At 37.4% G+C, this 22,383-nt stretch overlaps 1 protein-coding gene across 3 annotated transcripts in view; it reads right to left on the bottom strand.

Moving 5' to 3' along the window:
• The window catches only part of LRRC7 (leucine rich repeat containing 7), a 385,857-nt gene that overhangs the window by 108,328 nt on the left and 255,146 nt on the right, over window positions 1–22,383 (bottom strand). For all 3 annotated transcript variants that reach the window (XM_055339299.1, XM_055339300.1, XM_055339301.1), the window contains exons 8-10: window positions 21,451–21,525; window positions 17,239–17,383; window positions 11,944–12,016 (exon numbers count right to left, since the gene is read on the bottom strand). In XM_055339299.1, the coding sequence (XP_055195274.1) occupies window positions 11,944–12,016; window positions 17,239–17,383; window positions 21,451–21,525 (293 nt within the window). The remainder of the gene's footprint in view (window positions 1–11,943; window positions 12,017–17,238; window positions 17,384–21,450; window positions 21,526–22,383) is intronic.

Genomic DNA, 22,383 nt, shown 5'->3' with positions numbered 1-22,383 from the left:
GATATCGGAAGGGGTGTGCTCAGTAAAGGTTTGCCTTAGTTCCACGGCAGGACTACCGCTGAAGCATGCTACTGGAGGTAGTGATGTTTGAAATTAAGCAACAATAACAGTATTGACTTAATTTTCTAAAAATATGCTCTACATTTTTCTCTAGTTTGGTCTTAATAAATTGATTTTGGCTGGGAAGATATTACTGTGTCATTAACCCTCAATTACCTAGCTAATCAGGAGGAAAGACTGTGACTGTACTACATGGGTTATCTATGATTTCACTTTAGCGTCATTCATGACTCTTAGAAACCATTAGATACTATCAAATCTTCCATTAGTGTAGATGCTAACAAACATAAAAATAAATGGCTTTGGGCTCTACTTTCTTCGTTTGCTTTTAACTCAGTAGGAATGATGTAATTCAGCGGAAAATAATTCAGACAGGCTTGGGTTCTAATTTTAGTGGGGCCACTTAATAGCTGAGTGACTTTTGTCTGCTATTAATCCCTGTTTTCTCATCTATAAAATTGGTTGATAATGATTAATACAGAGAGCATATGCTAAGCTCCTGCTAGATATACGGCGCTTTTTTATTTTCTTTTTCTGAAAATCCAGTTTATTTTCCATGTGTGGACAGATCCAGTCAGTGTGATCAGTTTTTCTGCACGTGTAATAATTTATTAAAATAAGCTTTCCCACAAGACTCTTCCATCAACTCTGATGAAAGTCCTGGTCTGAAAACATACCCAAATAAAGTTCTTGAAAATGGCCTCTTAAAATTTGGAAGAAGTGTGTCAAGTCTTTCCTGTAACGTTAACCGAACTACAAATGGCTAAAGAGCAATATATGTTTTAAAAGGTGACTAGTACAACACTTGAGTTCAGGAAACTGGTGTTTTAGTGCACTAAAATGACCTGTCCCAAGGTGGAGTGTGTACTGAAAATAAATCTCAAATAATGTTTCTGAAGTATATAAGAGTTACCCCATGATAGTCCCTTTTTAAAATGAGTTGTTTCATATAAACCAAACCTTCTAGTAGACAAAATGTAAAACTACCTGCAGTTCATTTGTAAGGCATCAGAGCTAGACAAATTTAAGAGGATGTGTAGAATTTAATTTAATTGTATTCACAAAGATTTAGTAGAAAAGGATACACAGGCATAACTTGGAGATAGTGTGGGTTTGGTGTTGTAAGGCATACAAATGAAGATAGTCAAGCATCGTGGCATTCAGACCACAAATAAAGTGAATGTCACAATAAAGTAAATTGGATGAATACTTTGGTTTTCCTAATAATATTTTGGGGCATGTGAAAGTTATGTTTACACTATAGTTTATGTCTAAAAATCTAAAAAAATGGACATACCTTAATTTTTTTTTAATTTTTTTGCTATAAAATGCTAAGCACCATCTGAGCTTTCAGTGAGTTATAATCCTTTTGCTGGTGAAGGGTCTTGCCTTGATGTTGATGGCAGTTGACTGATGGGTGGTGGTTTTCTGAAGGTTTTTGTAAAATTTCTTAAAATAAGACAACAATGCATTTTGCCATGTCCATTGACTCTTTCTTTCATGAGTCATTTTTCTGTGACATGTGATGCTGTTTGCTAGCATTTGATATACAGTAGGATTTCTTTCAAAATTGGAGTCGATCCTCTCAAACCCTGCTGCTGCTCTAGCGAGTACGTTTATGTAATATCCTTTGTTGTCATTTCAGCGATCTTCACAGCGTCTTCACCAGGAGCAGATTCCGGCTCAAGAAACCACTCACTTGGCTCAACCATAAGAGGCAACTCCTCGTCCATTAACGTCTGATCATGAGGTTGCAGTAACTCACTCATGTCTTCAGTCTACACTTCTTTTTTTTTTTTTTTTCAGTCTCCACTTCTAATTCTAGTTCTCTCGCTGTTCCCACCACATCTGCAGTTACTTCTTCCAGGGAAGTCTTGAACCCCTCAAAGTCATCCATGAGGGTTGGAATTAACTTCTTCCAAACTCCTGTTTATCTTAATATGTTGACTTCTTCCCATGAATTACAAATGTTCTTAATGACATCTAGAATGATGACTCCTTTGTAGGAGGCTTTCCCTTGACTTTGCCCAGATCCATCAGAGGCATCACTATCTATGGCACCTACAGCCTTCCAAATTGTATTTCCTAAATAGTAAGACTTGAAAGTGAAAATGACTCTTGGATCCATGGACTGAAGAATGGATGTTGTGTTAGCAGGTATGAAAACAACATGGATCTCGTCGTACATTTCTATCAGAGCTTGGGGGTGACTGGGTGCATCATCAGTGAGCAGAACTATTTTGAAAGGCATCTTTCTAAGCAGTAGATCTCAAGAATGGGCTGAAAATATTCAGTAAATCATTTTGTAAATCGACGCACTCTCATCCAGGTTTTGTTCCATTTAGAGAGCACAGGCAGAGGAGATTTAGTGAAATTCTTAAGGGCCTTCAAGCTTTGGGAATGGCAAACGGGCATTGGCTTCAACCTAAAACCACCAGCTAAGGGTACCTGGTGCCTCAGTCCAGGAAGCTTCTGACTTGGTTTCAGCTCAGGTTCTGATCTCAGGGTCCTGAAATTGAGCCCTGTGTCCGGTCAGGCTCTGTCCTCAGTGGAGCATCTGCTTCTCCTTCTCCCTCTGCCCCTCTCCTCCCCCCCCAACTCTCTCTCTCAAATAAATAAGTAAATCTTTAAATCGAATCAAATCAAATCACCAGCTACATTAGCCCCTAAGAAGAAACTAAGACAGTCCTTTGAAACCACACATTAATTACTCCTCTCTAGTCCTAGATGGCATCTTCTTCTAATAGAAGGCTATTTCATCCACATTGAAAATCTGTTGTTTAGTGTGAATTTTCTTAGCTAGATCTTCTGGAAACTTGTTACAGTCTCTACATCAGTACTTGCCGCTTCACCTTGCACTTTTATGTAACAAACATGGCTTCTTTCCTTAAACCGCATGAGCCAACCTCTGTTGGATTCAGACTTTTTTTTTTTTTTTGGCTTCAGACTTTTCTCCTGCAGCTTCCTCCCCTCTCTCAGCCTTCATAGACTTAAAAAGATTTTTGCTGTGTATCAGGCATCGTTGGGGCAGGCAATGTTGGGGCTGGTTTGATCTTTTATCCTGACCATGGAAACTTCCTCCATAATGGCTATAAAACTTTTTTTTTTTAATCATTGATGTGTTCACTGGAGTAGCAGTTCTAATTTCCTTGAAGAACTTTTTCTTTGCATTCATAACTTGGCTGTTTGGAACAAGAGGCTTAGCTTTTGGCCCACCTTGGATTTTGACATGCCCTCCTTGCTATGTTAATGCATTTCTAGCTTTTGATTTAAAGCGTGAGATGTACAACTCTTTCTTTCCCTCGAACACTTAGAGGCTGCTGGAGGGTTAGTAACTGGCCCAATTTCAATATTGTTGCAAATAGAGAAGGCCGAGGAGAGGGAGGAAGATGGGGGAACAGCTGGTTGGTAGACCAGTGAGAACACAAATGACGTTTACAGTTAAGTCTGCTACCTTGCATGGGTGCAGTTCATGGTGCCCCTAGGCAATTACAATGGTAACATCAAAGATCACTGATCAGAGATCGCCACAACAAATATAATAATACTGAAAAAGTCTGAATTATTGAGAGAATTACCAAAATGAGACACAGAGACACGAAGGGAGCAAATGCTGTTGGAAAAATGGCACTGACAGTGTTGCTCAGTGCAAGGATACCACAAACCCTCATTTATAAAAAAACTCAGTGTTTATGAAGTACAATAAAATGAGGTATGTCTGTAATAACTAAAGGGAGAAATCTAAAATCTGTTTGGAGAAGGCAAAATAGCTTAAATAGCTTCTGCCTGAAAGCATCAGGATATCCCAGGCATTGAGACCAAACTGCAGCCAGCAGCTGGGATTGGTGTCTACACTCAATTACTAGCAGTAATATCTTCATCAAGTTACTTAATTACTCTGTACCTTAGGTTCATCACTGGGCACACGAGGGTGAAAGCAGTAGTTAAATATGTGTTACAAGGACTAAATACAGGCAAAACACTTAGAACGGGCACATGGTGAATGCTAAGTAACTTTTGTCATTATCCTTATTTTCAGAGATTATAAAATCATTTCACGTAGGCCAGGAATCCAGTTTTAGACTCTATCCTGAATTTTCTCATCAATAGGTAAGTTGCTTGCGTTGCTTCTAAACAATGCAAGAAATTACCAAAATTGAAACTAATTCTTTTCTGTAGCGTTTACTAAATGAAACTCACCCATTTTTTAATTGGTTAAGGTGAACCTTAATTCCTTAAGGTGAATTCAGTCAAATTGTGATGGAAAAAGCATTTGTTGGGAATACTCAATCATTTAGAGGTTTTACCCGTGAAACATCTATGTTGACTAGTTTTGAAGCTATCATCATTGTCAAGACAATATACTTTTCATTTCACCGAATTTTCCCATTCTTCCAAAGTAATCACTGATCTTTCCCTTCCTTTGGCTACTTTAGAAAGTTAATTACGTTGGTTGAAAAGAAGATCTGTAATTTTTTTTATTATTATTATAGGAGAAAAGTACTACTCAAATGTAACATTCTATTTAGAAGTATTTTACGTGAACATTTCTACAACCTATGAGTAGAATATAGTTTTGCTCATTGCAAAAGATTCTCTATGTTCCAAGTTAGGATACTGAAATATTTCTTAACCAACCAAAATATAGGAACATTTAATTTATGTTGCATTTATAATTTGGCCACAACCCACAAGTGGTCACAATCCTAAAATACAGTGGCAGGGAGAGAAGGAGAAAATAGGAAGGAGGACAATGGCTTTTCAATGGAAATCATTGCTGATTTTGGACCTGAACTGAAATCTTATATAATTAGTGAAGTTCCATTTGATCATTTCTCTGTACTTTTCTCAAAAACTTTACTTTTTCTATAAGGATAACTCTATCACTTTGGGAAATACATTATAATCTTTTTCTTCTGTATTTTAAATTTTTCTCTCTAGGTCTTTAGACTTTACAACCAAATACTATGATTCTAAAGGCTTGTCCTTGAGGACTCTGCCAAAAAGCATAGAAACAGTTTCAAACAGTGCTTTTTTTTTGAGAGTATCTTTTATAAGTTTAAAATATGGGATTCCTGGGTGGCTCAGGGGTTGAGCTGCTGCCTTTGGCTCAGGGCGTGACCCCGGGGTCCCGGGATAGAGTCCCGCATTGGGCTCCCTGAGAGGAGCCTGCTTCTCCCTCTGCCTGTGTCTCTGCCTTCTGTGTCTCTCATGAGTAAATAAAATCTTAAAAAATAAATAAATAAAATAAAATAAATAATAAAATAAAATAAAATATGTACGTCGTGGACTAAATGTTCGTGTTCCACCTCCCAATTCATATGTTAAAGCCTTAACCTCCAGTGTGATACTACTTGGATATGGGCCTTTGGGAGGTGATTTGGGTTAGATGAAGTCATTGAGGATGGGGTCCTCATTATGGGAGCAGTGCCCTTGTAAGAAGAGACACTAGAAAACTAGTCTCCTTCTCCTTCTGTCTCTCTTTCTCTTTGTATACACAAAGAAAAGGTTGTGTGAGCACACTGAAAGATGGTAGCTGCTTAGAGGCCAAAAGAGGAGACCTCAGAATGAAGTCTATCTTGTCACCACCTTGATCAGCCCCTAGAACTGTGATACATAAATTTATGTTGTTTATGCCATTGGTCTGTGATAATCTAATTATGGCAGCCTGAGCATTATTATATTTGCAAATCAGTATAAAACATTTTTCTTTTTAAACACTGGATATTTATTCATGTTATATCACTAATCCTCACACAAGTGAACATAAACAACAATAACTAAATGTCTTTTTAATTATCACTATTAATGACTATTATAACTTATTGAAGGCTATCTACCACTAGGTCTTGAAATAACCTCTAAGATGAATTATTATTTCCATTTCTCAGATAAGAAAACTGCAATTTTGAGATGTGAAGTGACATGTTAATGAGTAGAGGTCCATCAGTTAATGAGGGGAGAAGCCAGGATTGAATCGGTCTAGTTCCAAGGCTTGCAAACATTCCCCTCTGCCATACTGCTTGGGTACACACAATGCAAGAGATTAAATATACTCAAGACATGATCCCAGACTTTACGGAGCTTATATTCTAGTTGGCAAGACATGGCAAAATAATGGAAAAGTTATATAATGATACAAAAGATAGACAAGAAACTGATATAAGAAATGGAAAAATATTGCAACTAGTTCCATTATATGAGGAAGGATTGAAGGCTCTGTTGCTACCCAACAGCAAATCAAAGAGCCAGGTTCTGAACCCGGAAGGTCTGGCTCCAGAGCCAGAGCAACCACCCACTATGGTAAACTTCCTCTCTAAGGCAGCTTCATTTTAAACCAACATTTCTGGTAATTCTTTTGCAGGCACAATAGACGAGGGTTTGAGAAGATAGTTAGCTGATAACTGAAAGCTGGATCTAGATAGTTCTCAAATTTTAGCAGGCATGAGAGTCCCCTGGAGGGTTTGTTTACACAGATTCCCGGCCCAATGCCCATAGTTTCTTATTCAGTAGAGCTGGGATTGTCTCAGAATGTGCATTTCTAACAAGTTCCCAGTTGAAGCTGATGCTGCTGATCAGCCCATCACATGCTGACCCCAAACTTACTGTTTACCGCCAGTTTAGATGAGACTATAGAAAAGCCTGAATATTTGTGTTAAAGAATTTGGACTTTATTCAGTGAAGGGTGTGTGTGTCTGTGTCTTGTCTTTAATTTTTTAACTAATATAACATTACGTGATAGAAAATTCAAAAACTGCAGAGAGTATATGATAAAAGCAAGTCTCCCTGTTTATTCTATTCACCAGCCCCCACAACGTCCTCCCTAGAGCGGTGTACATTTCTAATCTCTTACGTATCCTTTCATGATTAGAAAACAGAGGGAAAATGTTTTTTTAAGCTTTCAGGTACCTAGAATAAAGTTCACTTATTTTCTTGTTATAACAGTTTAGTAAGTAGACTGCTGGAGCTGACTATCTAGGGTATTGATATCATAGAGGCTAAACACTGGATCCAAACTAGAGGGTTTTAGGTGTAGGTAGAGACTTTAAATGAGGAAACTAAGCGAACAGAGGGGTTAAATAACTTGTCCAAGTTCACACAGTAAGTGGCATAGCCAGGGTTCATTCATACCCACGTTGTTCAACTCCAAAGCCAGTGCTCGTTGCATTACCCCTCAGGAATTTGAGGCCCAGAGAGAAGAAGGGGCTTACCAGCTTTGCTTAGATTTTCTGATTCCCAGTCCAACAGTCTTTCTGTTTGACCATACTCTATGAGGGAAGGACTTTCTAAGATTTCCATTCAGATATTTGAGTTTTTACTGCTTTTGACCAAGGCTACGAAGCTAAGAAGGAGAAGTATGCAGTTTCTCTTCCTATAGATGATCCTTTGTCTCTAGAGCAGTGGGATCCATTAAGTACCAAATATTATAAAACATGTGACTCAACTATCATATATATTAAGAGGCATCAGAGGTCAACTAACAGCTTAGCTTTGAAATCTGTTGACTTCTCTCAGCCTCCGTCTCTGTAACCGCTAATGGGGAAGGGGAGATCATAATACACATAGAATACTGTTAATGGGGGCTTTAACTAAATAACAATGTGTGTAAAGCACCAAACGTGGTGTTTGGCACAATGTGAGCAAAAAAAAAATGTTATTTTTCATTGTGCATTCACTTCTTAGGGTGGCAGCAACTCCTAGGTACAAACTAAAATTTGACAACAAAAATGATCAATTTTACAAGTCATTTTGCACAAAACCTAAGGAATCCATTTCAACTATGATAAAATGTTCAAAAATTAATTCTCCTAGCAATTTTTAATATTTGGACTATTAAAAATGACCAGAGACAATTCTAACATATTGAAACATTCTAAGAGTAGAATGGGAGTATCACTACAGCTAGTCTTAACATTTCCAGGATTTTGGTGTCCAGAGTTCTAGGTAGAATGTTTCATAATAAAATGCAGACTATTCTACTGTTTATAAAAACTTTTTGATGTGACGTGGAATGCCATTAAATAAGATCATAATCAAATTTCACCTTTAGCCTTGCACTAAACTTCTGATCTATCAATTCTGAATTTCCTAAGAAAAACCAACCTATTGTTATTATTGTTGTTATTCTTACTTCATACAGATTGCTTATTAAGGTCTACTACAAAATTTTAGATAGTTTGTTTTTTGCCACATATGCAAATTCAAAACATTTGTATGCAGGTGAGACATACAGTGAGAACATAAGGTAGATAATGGCTCTCGTACTTTTACTATACAAAACATGATGGGATATAGAACAGATATCTTCAAACTTGTTGATCTTAGGACCCCTTTACACTCTTAAAAATCATTGGTAACCCTAAAGAATGTGTGTTTGTATTTTTTATATTTATCGATATCTACTATATTATAGATTAAAACAGGAGTTTTAAACATAATTATTACCTGTTAATAATAGTAAACCTATAAAATGTTAAATAACACATTTTTATTCAAAGTAACTATATTTTTCCCAAACAAAAACATTTAGTGTAAAAGGTGACACTGTTTTTATTTTTGTAAATCTCTTCAATGTTTGGCTTAATAGATGGCACTGGATTTTCATATCCGCTTATGTGTTCAATCTGCTGTGACATAGTGTTTTGACTGAATTATACGTAACACAATCCAGCCCCCCACAGATATGTAGCTGAAGAAAAGAGGAATATTCCAATAGTTCTTTTGAATAATTGTGATTATTCTTTGATAGTAAACCAAAACTCAACAAGTGGTAGTTTTTGAGGGGATAACTGCAATGTAAAATCTGAAATGATATCAATGAATTTCTTATTCTTCATATCAATACATCACAATCAGCTGGTCTATTTTGTATTTTGAATGGGTCTCTTACTCGTATCTGACCTTGTATCTCATGCATTGGTCGGTCATTTGGAAATACTACTTCACTGAGTTATACGGATTTTCCAGATGCTGACACATTTCAGAATATAATATCAACAAATTACATTAATTTATATCACACTATCACACCAGAAAAGCCTGTAAGTATTGGAAAGCTGTCAAGCTCACAGTGGCAGATAGGAATTTTCCAAAATTCCAATTTTTGCTTGATAGCTCAAATTTTACTGTCAGTGACAAATACTGTCAGTTGTTTTCCTGGAAGTGACAAGCTCACTTTGTTCATTTTTTGATAAAATGTCTTCCCAAAACCCAAGTTTAAATAACCAGTTTGTCAGTCATTCTTTTTCTTAAAGACTATTATTTTAGAGCTGCCTTAAGTTCACAGCAAAATTGAGAAGAAGGAATAGAGATTTCCCATATGCTTCCCACTGGCTTCTGTTTGTTTGCTTTTTCACTATTTTTTTGTGTATGTTTTAGTTCATTCTTCTAATACTTCCCTTCTATTTTCCCTGAAACAATAATCAAAGGAAGATAATGGCATTTAAAAATATCTGAAAAAATGAACTTTTATGACTAGATTCTTAACCTCTATCCTTAGAAACCAGTAATCAACTTTTGAATCGAATAGGCCCATTTATCTTTGATGAGTCTTTTTCATACTTTCAAAGATAAATAATTTTATTAATTTTTAAAAATTAAAATGAAGACTATGTAAATGACCTAGCACCCAAATTCATTACATGCTAAAAAAGCAACTTTTCTTTGTGCATTTTTAGTTTATCAAACTTCTTTAATTTGTCTTCACAGATGTAGGGCAATTAGTTTATATGACTTCATATAAGAAGTGTGAACATAAGGGTCAAAATACCAATCATGGCCTTGGTAGAGATAAATGGAGTTGAATTTAGTTTACTTGAATATTGACCTTAAGAAGAAAATTAGTACCTAAGACTATAATTAGATAGGACGAAGTTTTTAGAAGCATCAGAATGATAAAGATGATTAGTTTTATGTACCCCAAAAGAAAGTTAATTTCCCTCTCTATTGGAGAAAATGGGAGTAAATGTAGGGAGAAACATACTGCAATGGTATGGGCATTAAAATACTAAAAATAGTTAATATTTTTAAAAAAATTGAGATGTTTACTACTTTCCAAAATTTGAATATTGGAATTTGAATTTAGCCAAATTGTTCTGCTCTTTGGAAGTGAGATTTTTCCATATCAGTGGTTACTTGCCAATTTGGAGCAAGGGAGGGAGAGAGAAAAGGGTATGAGAAACCTTTGGGATTAAAGATTATGTCCACCATCTTGATCATGGTGATTATTTCATGGCTTTATATCTACGTCAAAACTTACCAAATTGTAGACTTTAAATATGAATATTTTATTACATGTCAATTATACATATTGAATCTCACTTTGAAAAATGGCCAAGCTTTCCCCATCCCCCAAACATACCCAGATCTGTTAAATCACGGATCTATGTAATTTTTCACACTGACATGTGGGGCAGGATTCCTACAGAATGGCCTTACATAATTTTAGAACGAAGAGAGCATATTGATTTCTCCCTTGACACAAGTCATAAACAAAAGCATTTCAATGAAACATTGATAAAAATATATATTTCTTAAAGAACCGTGAACCAAATGTTAGTGTCAACATAAAATCAGGAAGAAATTGTTCTCAAATAAATGGAATATATTGCATCCTTAAAAGGCAATGATGGCCTTTCATCCTGAAGCTTTCAAAAGTGCAAGCTAATAGTATAATGCTAAGCAAGGTAAGTCAGAAAAAGACAAATAGCATATGCTTTCTACTCAAGTTAGAATTTAAGAAACAAACAAACAAACACCAAGCTAAGGAAACAAAAAAGAGAGAGAGAGAGAGAAACCAAGAAACAGACTCTTAACTATAGAGAACAAACTGCCAGTTACCAGAGGGGAAGTAGCTGGGGGGTGGATGGGTGAGATAGGTGACGGGGATTGAAGGGTGCACTTGTGTGACCAGCACTGAGTGATGTATGGAATTGTTGAATCACTATATTGTACACCTGAAACTAATATAACACTGTAGGTTTATTATACTGGAATTAAAATAAAAACCTAATAAGTTTTTTCAAAAATAACCACACAAAATTTGTAATAAAAGTTGAAAGAAACTCAATAAAATTTACTACAAAGTATAAAAAAAATTCAATCTAACAAGCTCTGCTGCATTTTCATTTGATTATTTCCTATTTAGTATTTCATATTTATTTCTTTTCCCCTTTTCATTTTTTTTTCTTTTCTTTCAAATTTTTATTTGACTTCTAGTCACTTAACATATAATGTAATACTGGTTTCGGGAGTAGAATTTAGTGATTCATCACTTACAAATAACACCCAGTGCTCATCACAACAAGTGCCCTCCTTAATACCCATCACCCATTAGTATTTCATGTTTAATGTTAGCATTGATACAACAGAATTTACATCTGCCATTTTAAAAAATGCAAACTAAACAGATGCCTATCTCTTCAGCTTCTAAAAATACATTAAACTTCTATGAATATCAGTTAGCAATAGCTATTATATTATTATAAATAACACAGTACTATTATTTAGTATTATTACTATAAACAATTACTAACAAAATGTATAAATCACTTACAGTGTAATGGTAATATACACAAACTACAGAGCTTTATACAAACTGATTTGACTTCATAAGACATATTCAAGTGAATTTTGAGCTGCTCCTCGGTCAAGACCACCAAATTAATAGTATCTGGGAAATTAGAGGCGAGAGCATAATTAAATATCCAGGTAATCCCTTTGCTCACCAATGAGTCATAGTTATTTCTCATATTGTATAGTTAGGTGTCAGTGCAATATTCAGATATAAACCTAAATTAAGATAGAGAATGTTTTGAAAAAAAATCGAACATATCCTTTTGTGTGCCTTAGCGGGGCCGACTGGTATGAAACTGTGTCACTTACTTTCCGATCGTGTTGGGTAGTATTGTAAGTTGATTGTCATCTACTTTGAGAGTAGTTAGTTTTTTCAACAGTCCTAAAAGAGAGAAGGCGGCTGATTAATACCTAAGAACAGATCTCTGACCGGACGTACAATATGAAAGAAAAAGAATCACTTGTGGTGACTATTTGTCATGCCACTTGGCTCTACTCTGCTAATACAAACTACAAATATATTTGTATGTAGTCCAGTTGCAAGACCTTCACTGGCATCAGTGGGAGCTCAGGTACGTCAATGCAGACAGACCAGCACAGGGCTGACAGCAACGCTAAAGCATTTCCCTTTTCTATTACGCTGCAAAGGGACCAGATGAACACTTTTAAGCCAGCTGTGATTTAATATTTAATTAACTCCTAAGCACTGATCACTAACATTCCTGTTGTGATACAAATTAAAAACAAATCTGAAGTGTACCTAATAATCAGCAAACGGGGACTGAGGTGTTGCGCAATGCAGTGGTTATAATCATGGACTTGGGAAATTTCAACATATGACCTCATACTCTTCGTTACCATAAATCCCTGACTTGGATCAGCAAAAAGCACTAAAAACTTGCAATTTTAATATACTGAGTAGAACTGTCCAAGAATTGGTTTCAACTATTTATATTTCACTGTCAGATTTATGCCTTCCATACCCTCACCGACTGCTCCATTCCCGGGTTTTAATGAGTGATGGGCACCGAGTAACTGAAGAACGGCTTCCTTCATGGAGCCCCAGGGCAGTAGCTGTGTGGCCTAAACAGCCAACGTCCAAGGGCAAAGCGTGGTTAATTTTTTGTTTTATGTTGGAAATATGCATATATGCTGTAGGCTACTTGTTTTACAGAAAACTTGTTATTTTTTAAGAATTTTCAGTTTTTTTTTTCTTTAATCCAACAGAGAGAAAGAGAAAAGTTGCTTTGCTGGATATAGTAGGTTTCGTGGTCAAATGTGTTTGGGAAATGCTACATGAAACCACACTAAACATACTTCTGTAATGAAGCTTTTCCAGGAGCTTTTCCTGTATCCGTGCAGCAATGTGACCCCAAAGTGACTGTGGAGCGAATGTGAGCGTGCAGGGCCCCCTGTACAGCCAGCGATTCGTGAACTTGCCCTGGGAAGCTGCTGCAGATCACGCCCACCCACCTCCAATGTTCTCAGGATTCCTTAAAGGCACAAAGTAAGTCAGAACAAGATGTGAAATAAAACGTGATTATTGTACTTTGAATTCCAGCATGCTCCTCCGCTACATGCTCTGTAGAAGCACCCAGAGTCTCCGCTCCCCCAGAGAGAAGGTGCTAGTGGAAAGGCAGCTGCTTGAGGAAATGTCTACACAACAGTAGAGCTTAACACGCCAGCCTGAGCCCCAGGATACGGGGCCGAAGGAGGGCACCGGGGAAAGAGGCGACTCTCCCGGGGTCCTTCATCCCCCAAGGGTGCTCACCCACTGCCGTGTTCATGTTTAAAGGGTGACTGCATCGCTTCAGCTTCTCTAGTGTGTATGTGAGAAATACCAGCCTTGGAAACACAAAAGAGCGTGTTCATCGGTTGTGAAAAGAAAACAGGGGGTGATGGATAACAGCCAAACTTTACGCCTTGGTGGCCCTTACCAAGCGGCTGCACCTGCCCACAGTGGAGCTAGGGGAGGGCTGATGGTCTCACCAGCCCGACTGGGTCCTGAGGAATTTGGGGCTGGGTGACAGATGGCCTTTAAGAGAATCACAGTGCCAGAGTCTGAAAGTAGTGGTGACAAGTCTTGAGGCACGCTAGGGACTAAAACCGAATGGTTGATGCAACAATTTTTTGAAGGACGCAGGAGTGGCTCTGACCCCCCATGGAAGCTTCTGCAGCTTTAAAGGTGGAAGCCAGCTAGGTCTCTTTGCTTAGCTCCATGTCTGTGGATTTAAGGGAACCTTGCTCAATTGGGGTGCGGCTACTTTGTCACTCCTGTATTCTATCCAAGGGGATGCTCTTTGGACACATTCTGGAGCTTCTGTAGCCACACGGATGTCCTTGGAGCAGAAGGAGGACCTCACCCTCACCTTCGCTGCTCATGACTTCTCCCAGCAGATCATTCCTTTACTGCATCTCTGTACCATGTCTGCTTGGACTTTCCTCTTCTACCCTACAGGAATCGAAGGTATTGAACCCTGTTCCTTCCCGCTCTTTGTGCCCTTCCCTAATTCCCCACCTCTTTACCCGACTCTGCCAACGTAGAAGTACTGAAGGGAAAGAAAAAGGAAGCTTCTTACTATGATTTCAGCTACTTATATATAAATGTGTAATAAGCAGCAATGCATGAAACATTACTATGATTTGTTATAAAAAATAGCTTATGTTTACATGGCAAATGCCATGTAGGCAATGGAGTTTTGAAAAGCCAAATAGCTGTGCGCTCATCAAATTTAAGATGACAACGATAGCTAACATGAGCACTTACTATGTGCCAGGTACTGTTCCAAGCAATTTTGCATGTATGAATTCATTTATTGCTGACAACAATCCAGGAGGCAGGTGGTCTGACTGCCCTACTTAATAGATGAAGAAATTGAGCACAGAGAGATTACGTAGCTGGTCTAAGGTCACAAAGCTAGCAAGATAGAAAAGCCAGAATTTGAATTCAGGTGACTCGACTACTAAACCTGTGAATAAGATAAATCATTTTGGAAAGTAAAAAAAAATAATAATAATAATAATAATGAAAGCTCTATCTAGAAGAGTAAAAGAGCCCCTTTCATTTTCCCTGGAACCAGACAAGGAAAGAGACTCAGCATACGGGTTTTGTTGAGTGCATCACCCCATTCAAATACCTCACAGCTGCAGAGGAACTAACGTTGAGGGGAAGGAAGGAAAGATTTTAATTTTAGTTGCTATTTTCCATTATTAATTGACTCTATGAAATTTCTTATCTTCACTGTTCTCCTAAATGTTGGTAGCCCGATGATGTCCAAATAAAGGAGACAAGAGGCAATTCCCCATCCAGTCAGAAGCAATCAATTCTTTTAGGGCCTTAGAACACAGCTCTGTCTCCTATCCAGACACTTCTCTTGACCCAAGAAAGGAAGTTTTGGAGGAAAGTTAGCCATTCTGGAGGCAAGGTAGCCTCCCTATAATCAGGGAGTCAGGCAACTCTGCAGATGCACAAATGTAATTTTCTCTGAAAGGTCAGTGGGGTCCAAAGAGACAGCCTGAGGAGTAAGCTGTTACAACAAAGTTACCGGCCTCATTTGAGCCATTCAGATTCTTAATGAAAGTGTTCAATACCTAGGCCCACCTACCGATCCTGTCTGCTGCTCCTAGCCCCTAGCCAACTACCCAGTCTGACCTTTTCTATCACCCTCCATTCTGTCTGCCCCGCACCGCGAGAAGGCTGATTTCCTAGGCTGCTTTCTTGAAGGAAGATATTTTAAACAAATAATTATATCATCTTTTATTTCACCATGTACCATTTTCATTTCCAGGATTTCTAATTGGTTTTTTTTTCATAACTTCCTATTCTTAGTCAGTTTTTGTCTTTGTTTTATAAGTTCTTATTTTTATGAATGTTATTCTAGCTTCTGTCTATTCGAGGATCTACACAAACTTAAAAATCATTTTTTACATTGCTTGATGACTTGGGTTTCTCCTGGTAAATCATCCCATTTGCGTTTTTTGTTGTTAAAACATTAGTTTTCCTTTAGGATTTTTGTTTGCATGCTCATTTGTGAGGGTGAATGTTTTCTCCTTACCTATGCTCATCGCTCCCTGTCTGGCAGTTTTCTGGCTCCCTAACCCCGATCCCAGGTGTCTGGAGTTCAGAACCAGGGTTCACCTTAGGCGACATGAAGCTCTCAGCCCATGTGGATAGTGCAGATCCAGTCCGAACTAGCTGTGACTTGTCAGGGTTTTCAGCAGTGAATCTGTTATCTGTTCTTTCCAACACTAGGTCCATATAGTGGTTGTAGATTGTTCAGGCTCTCTTCACAGAAAAGGGGTTGTTGCCTCAATCTCCTGTGCATTTGGACTCATCTGTTATGCTTATAGCACTTTTTTTTTTTTTCACTGCAGAAATGGAACTTACAGCTGCCACTGCTCTTTGTGGTGTGGAGCCCTTCAGGCCTAGGGTCATCTCTATATTCCCGTTCTAGCTCAGGTTGAGGTAGATGTTCATTCTTCTTGAGCATGGCTAAATTATCTTATTTGCTGAATATTTAAGAAACCCTCATTATAAACTAGGGATAGTTCATGGTACTGAGGAGGAAGTAAGGAACAAAATTATATTCTTCAAATATAAGTAATTTTTCTATTCTCTTTACATCTTTGAAGAGATACAGCTTGGCGATCGAGTGGGAGTATGAGGCATGTATCTTGAGTGGTTATCTTGACCAGATGGTCATCTCTGTCATCTTAAACCAAGGTTGCTCTTTTTAACCATTAGACTTCCTCACCTTCTACAACATAAAACAGTGTTTTCTAAACTTATCTTACTACAAGTTTCATCTAAGATGTTTAATAAAAACAAATCAGAGGACCTATCACAAACTTACTGAATCAGAATTTTCAGAGAAAGAGTCTGGAAATGTGTAAGTGTTCAATAAAGCTCTCAGATAACTCTTCTAATGGAATGAGTTGGAAAATACTGTTATAAAGTATGTGATTATATAAATAAAAAAATTATCAAACCCAGATAGAAAGAAAACCTAGCCTGCTGTGTTAAAACTACTATATAAAGATCTATAACAAAATGGATTGGGTGCTCGACGCATACTAAGACCAATTCGCTGCTGTCATGAATCTTAACAGCATATAAAAGACAATATATCTGTTTTTAATAATAGAACCACAAAGAGATTTTATATTTATTATACTTCTTTATGTAATTTCTAGATTATAGCAGTGTTATAATAGTATTGAAAATAGGAGATGGCAGGACCCTGTGGATAGAAGCTACTCTAATTCTATAGTGATAAAAGGAGACATGCATAATCATCAAATCATTCTAAATATAAGAAATATACTTTTTATAATAACACTTTACAACTTAAAATATCTGAATTTAAAAAAAATCAGTTTGGTACAATCATTTTAACAGGAGAGCCTTCTTGAATTTGTTAACTAGTGTTACCATTTCATTTTAAGATATTGGTAAACTACTATTTTTACATCTTGCATAATGAACTTGGTAATTTATTAGTATCAGTCAGGCTAACAGCATATTCCCTATAACTACTGACCAACTAGGACTAAGCCAAAAAAGACAATGATATATTTCATATAAACATTCATGAATATTCTCACCTATAGAGTCCGGCAACTGTTGCAACATATTGGATGACAGTAAGAGGTCCTCAAGGGCTTCACATCCAGAAATTTCCATGTCAACCGTTTCTATTCTGTTTTTTGACATATCCAGGTATACCAACATCTTTAACTTCCCTATAGACTTGATAACATTGCATAAACTCAGGGTTAGTTGAGAAACTTTCACAAGACATTTGAAAGTTATAAAAAGCACAACACTGTAAAACTTATTTTAAAAGCAGCTACAATAATAACAAGCATTGGCAGGAATGTAGAGAAATCGTAATCCTCGTACACTGCTAGGAGGAATTTAAAATTGTACGGCCACTTTGAAAAACAGTTAGAAAATGCTGGAGTTTCTGTATGACCCAGCAATCCCTAGGCATATACTCAAGAATGCAATGTAAGTCCACACAAAATCGTAAATGTTCAAAGCAGTATTATCCACAGTAGTCAAAAAATGGAAACAACCCAAATGTCTATCATTCGATGAATAGATAAACAAAATGTGGTATATCCTCATGTTGTAATATTATTTTGCAATAAATGCAAATATATGCTACAAAATGGATGAGCCTTCAAAACATATGCTGCGAAAGATGCCAGTAACAAAAAATCCACCTGCTGCATGATTCTATTTATATGAAACGTCCAGAATAAGCATCTCTATACACACAGAGAGTGGATTAGAGTTGCTGGAGGTTTGGGGGGAAGGGGACATGGGAGTGATTGGGACTGGCTTCAAGGTTTCTTCTGGGGATAATGGAAATGTTCTAAAATTAGATTGTGGTGATGGCTATTTAACCATGTGAATATTATAAAAGCCACTGAATTGTATATTTTAAATGAGTGAATTTTATGGTATGTGAATTATATCTCAATACAACAATCTCGACACTGCAGAAGAAATCAGCCAATCAATCAATCAATCAAAATAAAGATTGCCACCCAAATAACATATGCTGACATGTTGATCCTTACAATTTCAAACACATAAAAAAGGTTTTAAATCATGATTTGGACTTTATCCTACTTAAACAGTTTCAATATTTTGTTCATTCAACAGTTCTTTTTGAGGATCTACTATGTGTCAGGGCTTGTGTTACACATGGAAGAACAATCATGAAGAAGTCAACTAAGTATGATGAGAGACTCGTCATGATACAGACAAAGTCTCTGATTCTTACAGAGCTCGTAGTAGTGGAGGAAACTGTCAAATAAACAAATAATTATGATTATTTATAATAATAGCAAGAAAAACTAGCATGTGTAGAATGCCGTAGAAGCACAGGGCTGCAAACTGCCTGGAAGACATAGCTTGTCAAGAAAAGGAGAACCTGCACCCGGAAGAGAAAATGACTCAGACACTCACAGCAAAATGTGAAAAATCATGGCATGTGTGAGGAAGAGTGGGAAATTTGATTTACAGCATTACAAGAAGCCAGGTGTTAAAGGCCTTGTGCGTTATGTGAGGAGATGTAAATCCTACCGAACAGGCAAGGAAAGCTGCTCAAGGCTTTTAAGACAGAATGACATGATCAGATTTGTGCTTTAAAACACTGCCTTCAGGGAGCTGTGGAGGAAAGATTCATGGTGGGAGTGGCGGAGACCCATCAGAAGGTTCTGGAAACATGGCAGCTGAGGAGATGAGAAGGACCTGAGTTAAGGCAGCAGATGTGAGCATGAAGAGGGGACGGGCTTGAGAAAACTTTAGAAGTGGGAGAATTAGATTCGCAAGTAACTGCTGAGGACAGGGAAGAACAAAGTCCTACCGTGAACAGGAATTATGGGGACTGCTTAGCTGGGACGTGCACCATGGGAGTCAGAGCAAGATGAAAGACCTCATTTTCTTTCTCTTTCAGGGCATGTTTTGCAAATAAATGCCCCCCACACACCTGCGTTCAGTGGGTCATCTGTCCTTCTAACCTACCTGGGCACACTTTAATATACTGTCTCTAATTATTTGACAGAGTGGAAATAAGTCAATAAACTTATTATGCACACAAGCACACCCTCAGTACTGTGCTGAGTACCTTACATATATTATTCAATTTAACATTTCATATCCTGGCTGCTCCAAATGTGTTTTGCAGACCAGCAGCATTGGCACCGTCTGGAAGCCTGTCAGGAATGTGGATCTCAGATCCACTCCAGACCTACTGAATCAGAATCTGCACTTTAACACACATTACGCTCTTCAGGGAATCACTAAGCTGGGACTGCCCTGTATTTGTCCCGAGGAAGACGGAGGAGCCAGACGATATTATCACCAGTCACTGGGTGGAAGTCCCCCAGAATAGGGATGTGACCCGGGTAGGGAGGTTCTGTTCAGCTGGAGCAGTTCCTGAAGAAGGTGGAGAGCTGCAAGTAGCATTCCCAGAAGCTTCAGGAATAGAGTCAGTTCTTCATTCCAAGAGGATGATGCATGCCAGCATCTACTACCAGTAACCTTCCAAGGTTACCCCATTAAGAAGGGTGCAGCTAAGATTCAAACTCACTTTTCTCATATGACAGACTACAAAGCCTGTTGATTATATGGGCAGTTACTGACCTTTAACTCCCTAATTAACCCAGCACATATCTGTAGCCCTGCTCCCTCCCGTCCTCCCCATGGAGGCAGAGAATGTGCACAAGCTCTTGGGAGTATATAAACAGTGGCTAAGCTAGGAAGGAGTACTCTGGGTGACTTAGGCCAGAGGGTTGAATTCCCCGCATGCCTGGAAATATGTCACTTGGAAAAATACTGTCACTCTACTTACCGATTTCCACCCTAAGGAGCTATTACACTACCATGGCTCTTTCTTCCCTTCTGGTGAGCAAGAAAAGGATGATAGATGTGGTGTGTGTGTGTGTGTGTGTGTGTGTGTGTGTGTGTGTGTGTTTCTTTTTTGTTTCTTTATCATGAGAAAATTTCTTTACTTTGAACCTCCTTCATTGTTATCTGTAGTGGAACTTAATATTTTGCTGTGAAGTTTCTAAACATCACTTTTAGAAGCAAAATAACACTTTGGTGTTTATTTTTGAGTCTTCTTAAACTCTCACTTTCAAACACCTTAGAAAGGCAACAGTAGCCTGGAGTGATAAAGGCCTTTGAAGTCCAATGTCTCAGAGTCCTTGGGGATACTGATTCTTGCCCCAACATCCTCGACATAGAGGGGTCTGTATGTGAGCAGTAGAAGCAAATGGAAAGAGTAGAAGCCATCACAAACAAAAGATATCGGAGTTTGTTTAAAATCAAATATAGACTCAATGCATTATTTAGTCACATTTTGAACGACTGATCTTAGAAGGACATTCATAGGACAGCTAAGTGGAAGACTAATTTTTTTTCATCATTATCTACTTGCTTCCCTGATTTACAAAAAACAGAGTAGCAAAATGATAGCTCAGGCTTCCAAGAGTATTTTAGAAGTATATTAATGAAAATATACTTTGATACATGAACTAACAATAAGAGGAACTTGCTTTTTTCCTGTGTCTTGTGACACCAAATATTTAGGATTAATCATTCTGTGAAACTGATAGACATGGGCTAGCTAAAGGCTGCGTTCAAGATTAGCTTGTCAAAGACATGTGTTTCTAGGTACTTGCATAGCCCTTCTTTCACTGAATGGAAAAGGTAGGAGTGTTCACACTCAATGAATTGACCAGTAAATCCCTCTTGGGAGATATTACTGGATTGTCTATTTGTTAAAAAAAAATGGATTCTAGTTTGACTTTCTTTTTTAACATTTTGTAATTTACCCTTATCATTTCCAAAAATTCAGATGTATTTTATTGGAAATTACCTAAATTGAGAGAAAGATTTTTATTTTGTGGAAGAGCTTTAACAATGTAAGTGGAAACAATCATCTAGTTACCTACAGGAATAAATTTGATTTTGCAAAAAATAAGACTTGGACTTTATATGCAGCATTTTCTTTTTCTATATATAACAATATAAATTTCTCAGCTTTTAAAAATCAGTATATAGAGAGATGAAAATGTAATCCTAAGAGAACAAGAGAAATCTTTCATACATTTTATATACCTACACCATTTACAGAAGGTATGTGAAATAAAGAAAAAAAAGCTATGAAAAACACTTGGTGTTCAAAAAATGCTCTTCTTTGAAAGGCAATCACTGAGATTTACAAATGAAGATTATCATTAATTATAATAAATATATAACAGATGCTAGACAACATGGCATAATAAAAACTTACATACCCCAGGTAGCACTTGCAATGCATTATTATCCATCCACAGCTCCCTTAAATTTTGTATCTGATCTAGAACTTCAGGCTGGGAGAGAGATAGGGAGAAAGACAACAAAATTAGTTTTTTTCTTAGCACAATATAAGTGTAATTTCTTGAATCTGGAAACTTTGTCAATCTAGTGTTAATCCTCTCAGAAGTTCTAAGTTTAACCCAACCTCCATCAAAACTGGTAGTCCCTGAGGTAGCCAGTCTAGAACTGACCTGGAAACAATCACAACAACAATAATAAAAATTAAAATCTATTACGCTGTCTTAGCCTACAGTCATCCTTTATAGCATTTATCATACTCTACTCAATGTGTCTGTCTTCTTCACTAGAATACAAGCTTTTGAAGGGCAAAGCAATGTTTGTTTTTTAATCACTATTCCTCATATCCCTTATATTTGCCTTGGTACTTGGCACGCAGTAGGTTTTTATTATGTGTGTGTAGTAGAGCCTTACACACACACCCTCCCCATAGGCATCACATTACCATGATATGATAATAGTACGGATTGGACCCACTCATTTCTTATCCCTTCATTTACTCGACAGATTATTACTGGTTGAACAGTGGATGCCCTGTATGTGAAAAGCATACTGTAGAGTCCACAGTTATTCAAACCTAGTTCCTGCCCTGAAGTAGCTGATGATCTAATTGAAGAGACAAATACATAATAAACAACTGAAACAGAAGGTAGCATATGAGAGAAGAGAATAATGTAGAGAAGATCAGAGAAAGGAGAGAGAGAACACGATTAGGGTGTAACACATGGTGCACAATGAAATACTCTAATTCCCTAAGTTGAAGTTGTCTCTGAATTCCACTTTGTGGGCAGCAGACTATATAGAGAGGATAGAGGAAGCTATTGCCACCAGCATCATCTCTTGATTTGTGATGG

This window comes from Nyctereutes procyonoides, unplaced genomic scaffold, assembly GCF_905146905.1.
Source record: "Nyctereutes procyonoides isolate TBG_1078 unplaced genomic scaffold, NYPRO_anot_genome, whole genome shotgun sequence".
NCBI lineage: Eukaryota > Metazoa > Chordata > Mammalia > Carnivora > Canidae > Nyctereutes > Nyctereutes procyonoides.
The sequence above is the reverse complement of the archived record's forward strand: the minus strand, read 5'-3'. Positions and strand labels throughout refer to the sequence as shown.